General features: G+C 30.9%; 1 protein-coding gene across 1 annotated transcript; it reads left to right on the forward strand.

Annotated features, from left to right (window-relative positions):
- Positions 1 to 1,181: 1,181 nt before the first annotated feature.
- Positions 1,182 to 3,514, forward strand: LOC107905314 (GDSL esterase/lipase At4g16230). The gene is made up of 5 exons (XM_016831945.1): positions 1,182 to 1,458; positions 1,551 to 1,696; positions 2,313 to 2,546; positions 2,641 to 2,887; positions 2,978 to 3,514. Exons 1-5 carry the CDS (start codon positions 1,212 to 1,214, stop codon positions 3,190 to 3,192), a joined length of 1,089 nt encoding a protein of 362 aa, XP_016687434.1. The 5' UTR covers positions 1,182 to 1,211; the 3' UTR covers positions 3,193 to 3,514.
- The last annotated feature ends 5,883 nt before the right edge of the window (positions 3,515 to 9,397 follow it).

Here is a 9,397-nt window from a genome sequence, read left to right on the forward strand (position 1 = left end):
ATTATATTAATCTTATATGAAAATAAATATATATATTCATTTCTTTAAATGTTTACAAATGAATCAAAATCAAAATTCCATATATAGATATATGTGAACCACGACTCAAATTAACTTCATATATTAAATTACATATTAAATCAACATTTATAAATAAATTTATAACTATCCCTTAAATTTAAATTCTAAACTTGTTAGAGATTACCGATCAAATTTCAAGTAAAGTTCCAGGCAACTTTCTTAGCTCTACAGCCTACACTTGTAAATGAATAGGAAAAGAAATGACGCAAATAATGTCCAGTGATATCTTGGCACAAAACTGATTGCCAAATTACATTACTAGATAATGATTGTAAATATACGAAAAGAAATCTACTTTAATATAATTTAATTTAAGAAACAACAAAGATGCGGCTAAAAGTTTTACTCACAACTATAAGAATACTGATCTCTAGACTATCCAGCAAAGCAAAAGGAAATTCATGGTTTGGGATATTCATATTTTGGACGCATGAAGGGTGGGTTGAAAATGACGGGCATTGTTTATACCAATACAGAGGATGATATACTCGAAGCAGCTAAAATCTAATTAAGATAGACATATATATACATGTAGCCTTGCCACCTAAGTTTTTCCACCAATCAATAATGATAAATTATTTGTCATTTATTACGTTATATTTCCTGATTTGGGTGAAAAGCACAACATAATTCTCTCAACTGGATCGGTAATTTTTGAAATGACTATATATACAATACAATGCTTGCGAATATATTTCATATATGCCAATGATAAGACCACCTACAAGTTTGTTTTTATGTAAAAATTCCTAATTTCCTTTTTTATGATAATTGGATGAGGTTTTATTGAATTTTTTTAATAAATGTAAGGGGTGTAACACGAAAACTTCTCAAGAGATAAATCTAGTGCAATAGTACCTTTTCCGTAATAAATAACTTAATTTGCTTTTGTATTTTTCTTAAAACGAAGAATTTCATTTGGGATTATTCTACTTCGTGCGTGGGATTCATTTGCTTAGGATATACCGCCTGGAATAATAATAGTCTTTACAGGTTGGAACAACGAGGCTTTTATCATTACCTGTTTGTTCACAAATTACGTTCAACATATAAATTACACGACCCAAGTTTTTTATTTTCAAGGATATTCCATCAGAAAGTCCAGAAGGGAGCATAACAAGTTCAATCTCATGGCAAAGAGGAACATTTCATGTTTCCTTGTTGTTTTGGTGTCACTACTTGCAGTAGCTTTGGCAGAGGCGACAACAGAACCGCCGGCTGTCTACATCTTCGGGGACTCAACCCTTGATGTTGGGACTAATAACTACATACCTGAATGCCTCGCAAAGGCAGATTTCTATTTCAACGGCATTGATTTCCCTTACTCGGAGCCAACGGGGAGGTTCAGCAATGGTCTTAACACTGCTGATGAAATAGGTACAATAATATCCAACATTTGTTTAATTCAAGTGATTGGTTTTTGTTTCCATTTCCTTTATGCTAATTATTGATGACATGGTTTTGTTTAGTGAGGCTGTTGGGTCTGCGGAGGAGTCCACCACCGTTTCTCCAGCTTGTCAATGATCCGTCGACTTTCAGGAAGAATATACTAAAGGGCGCCAACTTTGCCTCTGGAGGATCCGGTATTTTGAATAGTACTGGACAGTATCAATACGTGAGCATTTTGTCAAAACTCCACATTAAGATTTTTGCCTACAATTAATTCCCCTTTAAACATTAATTATATTTTTGCCTATATAGAGTGAGAAAATCCCATATTATTGCCTGTATTATGCCTCTTTAAACCCAGATTATATATAAATGAAGTTCATGGAGAGAAGTGTTTTCTTGTGTAAAACAAATAATAAACCGTTGGGAGAAATAGTAGTAGACTTTAAACATTTAATCTGACATGATTGATTGAACATGATTATAAGATTAAATAACAATGAAAAATCATATCATAGTTTTGGACTTAGTAATGATAATATAAACCTAAAAGAATTAAATAATGTTAAATTGAAGTAGAGAGATTGAATCTCAAATTCAATGTAATAGAGGAGTGAAAACAAAATTAGACGTTAAAAAATACTAATTGGGCAATCGGTAGTCCACTTCGCATAATGCCATGATTTTGCATCCTAGAATGCTAGAACCTCAAGCCGATTGCCACCATGTCATCGTCAAGGAATATCCATCTCTTACCCATGTTTCAAATATTTATTTATTTTTCTTGTGAAATTCTCTGAATGAGGGAAAATAAATCTGAAGGTTTACATTATGACCTGCAGAGAAAGGTCATATCCATGGGGGATCAGATCCAACAATTCTCAACCGTTCGATCAAATATCACAAATATGACGGCCAGTGATGCAGCTACCGATGCCATTCTTTCCAAAGCATTCTTTCTTATCAGCGTTGGCAGCAATGACATCTTCGAGTACCTGCTTAACATCACCAGACCACCAATGACCATACCGGAGTTCAATGCCACCCTTGTATCCACATATGAATACCATTTAAAGGTTTGTCACGTACCATTTGGCCCTTCTTTAGTTTCACTTATTGTGCCTTAAATCATTACTAACTATTAGCATCTATTGTTGACTCACCTTCAAGACTCTATACGAGCTTGGCGCCCGAAAGTTAGGTATCTTAACCGTTCCACCGATCGGGTGCACCCCATTTGCTCGAGCTAGAGCCAATGGTAACTGTTCCGAGCCAGCTCGGCGGTTTGCGCAAGCATTCTATACAGAGGCTGTGGCCTTACTAGAAAAGCTTAGCTCCCAAGTCCCAGATTTAAGGTATTCGCTGGCCAATACGTATTTGATGACCACCGGTATGATGGAAAATATGTTCGCCTTCGGTAAGCATTTCCCGTTTCAATTATAAATTGTAACCATTAAATGATCGTTACTATACCACAGGCTACAAGCCCAAGCTCTTTGTGATTCAGGTTTAAGGGATATTACATCGGCCTGCTGTGGAAATGGAACGTACGCATGCAATCAAACGGCTAGCTTTTGTTCTAACCGTGACGAATACTTGTTTTGGGACCAGTTTCATCCGACACAGCGAGTTTCGGAGTTGGCAGCCTTAACACTATTCGGTGGATCCGAATCGTTTGTGGCTCCCATGAATTTCAGTCAGTTGTTGGGGGTTAACATTTAGGAACCATCCCCCGCAAACACACAGTCTCGCATCTTAATATTGTTTTTTAACACATGAAATAGTGAATTTTGGAGATTCATTCGACCGCTCCAATCCAAACATGCGATTCAAATAGCTATTGAGTCGACCTGTTTGTCCTTAAACTTCACGTTCTGAACCTACTCAACTTAAATAAGATCATATATGTAATCTGCAATAATCAAGTGGACTACCATTCTTAACGAGATGCGAGACAAGTATTTTCTATACTATTATAATTCACCTATTTTGTTATTTTCTGTCGTACAATATTAGTTAACATGGCATTGGCAATGACGCCACTCGGAGCTTTTAATCAAGTTTAACGACTCCATTCATTTGAATTATTTATTATTACTTCAATGGGGAAAATCAATTAGTGCATTGTACATATCAAAGTTAACCTTTTTCCCATTTACCGCATCATTCTAAAGCTTAGTTAACGTTGCTTTGATTTAAATTTTTAGTAGTTAATATTAATGTTAAAAAATGTTGAAATAAATTCATTAATATTATGATTTTTCAATAAAAATATAAAAATTAATTTATTATAACTCATTATTAATATTTTGATATATCAAATACAATTTTTTTAATATTTTTAAACAATTAATATTAATTATTTGTAAAATTCAATTTGAATATATAAACTATATTTTAAATATTAAAATATTATAATTAAAAATTTAAAATATATAACTTATATATATTTAAAATAAATTTTAATAGAAAAATAATTTTATATCTAATATAAATATTACATAACATACATTGAATTAAAAATCTCATTTGAGTCGATTGAGTCTTAGTTCGTTTAGCATAGATATTGATACCAATGCAAGAGGACATGGATTTGAGTGTGCTGCAATGCATTATCCTACTATTTATGGGCTAAGAAGGACTATGAATAGTTTTAAGTATTGTATAAAAAAACAAACATAATAAAAAATTTATAATGAAATTATTTAAAAATTATATATATATTTTTAAAAAAAAACCTCTTTTTCTAAACTCAAAAGCTAAAAAAGATATTCTTATACATTTGGGTTCACTTTTGACTCCAAAAAATTTATCTATTTAATATTGTTTATAACATCAAAATACTTATAATTCAGAAGAAAAAAAGCCTAAGCATCTAAATGAAAGACAAAAGAAGGGCCGACGTTTATTGTTGCGATTTAGGTTTGATTAGGAAACCAAAGCAGATTCAAAACGCCGCGATTAACCACTCCTTTTTTGTACAATTGCATCAGTGCTCTCTCTTTCGATAACAAGCCTCCAATGCAATTTACTTGCGCGATTATCGGCGAAACATCCAATGAAAACTCATTGGAGGTCGGCTTTTTCTTTTTTATCCCTTTTTTCATTCTTTTTGTCTTTTGTAATTATTGCTTGTGTTTATTGTTTGTTTTGATTTAGATTATGTTTGATAAATTAAAAAGTTAAGTTGTAAAAAGAATTAATTGTTGAAAAAAATTATTTTAAGTGTTAAAATATATTTAGTATTTTATTTAAAATTAAATATGGAATATAATTAGATTATTTGCTAAATGATAGTATAATCATAAATGAAATATGAAGTTTTGAATATGTTGCTAGCAAGCAAACAAAATGTTCGAAAGGAGTGATAGGAAAGTGGGCAGTCCTTTGGCACCAAACTAAACAATAAACAAAATTGAACACACGAGAATTATTTATATAGTTCGGTTTCCTTACGCATATGGCACCTAATTTAGTGAGAAATTTCAACTTGCTTCAACAATTACAACAAGTGAATCTAACCTATCACACAGTCCGTGACAATTCTCCTCACTTTTAAACATTGAAGATCAATACTCTCACCACTAAGTTCACCTCTCTGAACTCAGCAAGTAAAACCATAACAAAAATAATTTTATTATCAAAATGTACTTTTAAGAAAAGTTCCTCACTTGAATAAGATATGTAATGACCCGAATTTTACTGTTACCGGAAAAGTATATTTTCGGGTCTCCATTTTTGAAAAACGGATTCGTAAATATTTATTAAAAATATTTACGAAGTAAAATAAGTGGTTAATTAGAGTTTAATTAAGTGAATTTAATTTAATTAAGAGTAATTAAGTAAAAGGACCAAATTGAATAAAGTGTGAAATTTTAATTGTAAATTAAAAGAAAAAAAGAGGACCAAAATGGAATTATGCCATTTGTCCTAAGTGAGGCGGCAAATACATAAAAATCAAAATTTTTATGCATAAATATGTATATTAAATTATTATTATTATTATTATGGTTTTATATTTGATATTTATTAATGTTATTTTTATTAAATTGATATTTATTATGAAATAAATTAAAAGTTGACAAATGTATGGTAATAAAATATACATGTGTAATGAATTAAATACATACATGTGTAATACAATTATATAATTACTTATAATATAAGAATTATTATTATTTTATTTATTATAATATATATACATGGTAAAGTAAATGAAATAAAGAAACAAAAGAAAAAGAAAAAGAAAGGAGAAAGAACCGAGAGCAGGGACGAAATAAGGGAAGGAAAGAAGGAAAAAGAAAGGAAAGAAAGAAAAAGGGAAAATTGGGGGTTTGATGCTTGAAGCTTATATAGATAAGTCAATTTAGCTATTTTTACTTAATTTTTATGTTTTAAAAGCTTTGGAACAAGGTTTTGATGAAATTAAGTAGATATATTGAAAGTTATTGCATTTCTAAATATGGTTCATGTTGAATAAAATGATAAATTAAGGGCTAAATTGATAGAAATTGAAGTTAGAAGTGAGATAAGGATTGAATTGTAAAGTAATTCATAAGTTTTGAATAGTAGGGACTAAATTGAAAGAATTTCAAAATTATGGTTCTATGCTGAAATTAGAGAGCTGAAATTAGTTTAAAGTGAAAATTGAATGAAAATATTAAGTTAAATGTGAAGAATAAAAGTTAGTCTCGGTTTGGGACTAAATTGGAATTTAGACAAAAGTTGAATAAAAATTGAAACATTCAATGTGAAAATTGTACTGTATTAATGATTATAAATTGTATTAATTTCGTAGCTATCGGGGTGACGAAAAATCCTCGGTTAAGAAAGGAAAAGACGAGGTCAACGAGGGTTAGCTCGAAAATCACAGTTTGTATTTCTATAAACCAAATCTAATAATTATTTTTTGAATTTATTATTTATATGAATGGTAAGTATTATTATTATTATGGTATTGAATTGAATAAAAATTCATGAATTATTAGTGATTATTGATATTGAATAGAATATGTGAATATTGAGTGGAAAAATTGAAAATGTATATTGTATTGAAATTGATTTGCTTTGTGCATATTGAAATTAAATTACGAATGAAATTGAAAATTTAAAAGTTTACTGAATACCCTATTAACTGTATCGGGCTAGTCGGATATAGTTGGCATGCCATAGGATTGGAAGTGTTCAAGGATATTCTGACTTTGTGTCGATGAGACACTATACATGTCAACTACTATGACTGTTCCGGATTCGTTCTGAAGAGGTACTCCGTACCTGACTGTTACTGTTACTGTTCCGGATTTGTTCCGATGAGATACCTTGTGTACCGCTACTGTTACTGTTACTGTTACCCTTACGGTGTATTCCGGCTTCGGTTGATGAAACACTGTATACTATCCCCGGTGTGTGGGTTGGATCTGTGTATCCGTCCAGGTCCGAGTCATGTTAATAGGGGTAATGAAAAGTATTAAAGACTGTCTGCTACTGAATAATTAACTGTTACAAAATAAACGACTGAAACTGAATAAATGAATATTACTGATTAACTGATTATTACTGTTGACTAACTGGTACTGAACGATAAAGATCAATTGGTTGTTACTAAAGAATATTGACTGTTATTGAAATGAGATAGTACAAAATATTAAATGAAAGGTGGATAATCAAGGATATCAAAGAATGAATGTTATTAATTTATTATTTATTGACTATTATGTCTAAAAAGACTGCTTGATTGCATGACAGATGAAGATTACTATATAGTAATGAAAGTATATTGAAGACCGATTAATAAGGTTTTAAAGCTAAATAATGAAGAGTAAATGGTTGAAGTATTAAGATTCTAAAGTAATGCTTAAAGTTTAAGAATACATGAATGTTGACTGCTAATGAAAGTAAATGTTATATTAATTGTTGAATGATGAAATGAAAGGTATAAATGGACAATGAAGGTAGACTGAATCAAATGGTAAGGTTTATATGTTATGAAATTAAGTTAAATGATTGAAGTATAGAGACTATGAAGTTAAAGTTTAAAGCTCGAATGTATATATGAATGACGAGTATTATTATTTAGTGATTTACAAGTTTACTATGATTATTATATGACTTAAGTAAATGTTAAATTTCTTACACTATTCAGTACTTCTGTTTATAGAAATACCACTGAGTTTATACTCAGCGTATGGTTTGTTTCCGTGCGCAGGTTAGGTTAAAGGCAGATCGTCGAATCAGCATCTTAAGCCAATCCCGAACTCAAAAAGGTAACGCATGTTAATTATCGATAATGGCATGTACCTATGATGTCTTAAGTGTGTTATATTGGATTGTGATTGTAATAGTGAAATAAGTAAATTGATAATTGATAAGTGTTTAAAGTTAAGTATTAGATAATATATAAAATGCATTTGGATTGATTTGATATTGGTATTTGTATTGGTTGTGGATTGAAATTTACAAGATTGGTAAATTTTTAAAATACAAGGTTCATTTTGAGTTCACATAGTTTGTCACACGGGCATGTGCCTTGGTTGCAACGACCATGTCTTAAAGTCAGTTTAGTACACGGGTAGGCCACACGGACGTGTGCTGTGACCGTGTTAAAAAGTTAGTGTTGCACACGGGCTGAGGACACGGGTATGTCCCAAGACACACGGGCGTGTGGTATTGTTTTCAAAGAGGAAAATTTGAAATTGTATGAAAAATTTTCTAAGCCTCCGATCGAACCCTGATTGGATTTAAATGTATATAGTAAGCACTGTGGGCCCATTAAGGATATTATAAGATTCAAATCAAGTAACATTACTCAAATATTTCTGTTTCAAGTGTTAAATGACTGTAAAGACTGGTAATGCTTTGTAATCCTGTTCCGGTGACAGGACAAGGTTAGGGGGTGTTACAATTAGTGGTATTAGAGCAAACCGGGTTTTGCTAATTCTAGAATTAAGTTGAGTACAGAAAGGAGTCTAGAGGTACATGCCATAATTAAGTTGAAATTGAGTCAGGATCGGATGCTGATGTAATTGTTTGTTACTATTTTATGGTTGGAAATGTTAAACGAACATATCGATGGTATTGATTATGAAATGTATACTGGAGACAAATAGTCTCGTGAATTAAATGAAAATTGAATTGGTAATGTTGAGTAGTAACTCAATGAATAATAGATTACTGAATATTGACCGATGAAATGATAAGAAAATGGATGATATAAAATTATTTAGAATTATGACTGATGCTCTATGGTGAGTGGAAAGAATTGTATTTGTTACGAAATCTACCCCTCCTGTTTCTCAATCGGTTCCCGAAGTGCTTCAAGGTATAGAGCTTGACTGAAAGGATAAGTTATCTGTTGCTGGTCCTCTATAAATATAATGTGGAAGAATTAAAAATTTCAGCTAAATTCGATTTCGAAAGAATTGAAATTGCTTAAAGAACGTTATCAGGGTTGTAAAGGAAATTTCTTTGTTCACCGATTAAATGTTAGAAAAGTATGATATTTCTGTTAAAAGATTCAGCTTGTTAACGGTGAAAAATATATTGATCTATGTTGTGATTATAAAAGGGTTATTTGGAAATTTTCTGAAAACAAGTTTGAAAGAAATGTATATATCAGTTAGAAATCTCTTGATCAGAGATGTGAAGAATTCCTGAAGCTTAAACAGTGTTATATGATTGTAATTGTATATGAAAGGAATGTGTTCGATTGAATGATTATACCTGATGATATATTTTGATAGAGACTGTAAGGTACAAATGGTTTGAAGACAGTTTAAACGAAGATATAAAGCCGAAGAGTTTAGTAAAAAGAAAAAAACAGATTGAGATGAAAGTTAAAACTTCAAGTATAAGATTGAGATATCCAATGCTTCAGTCCAAGATCTTGAATTACATTTGAGAAAGATATGGAAAATGTGGAATGAAAAGT

The sequence above is a fragment of the Gossypium hirsutum genome, chromosome A11 (assembly GCF_007990345.1).
Source record: "Gossypium hirsutum isolate 1008001.06 chromosome A11, Gossypium_hirsutum_v2.1, whole genome shotgun sequence".
Lineage (NCBI taxonomy): Eukaryota > Viridiplantae > Streptophyta > Magnoliopsida > Malvales > Malvaceae > Gossypium > Gossypium hirsutum.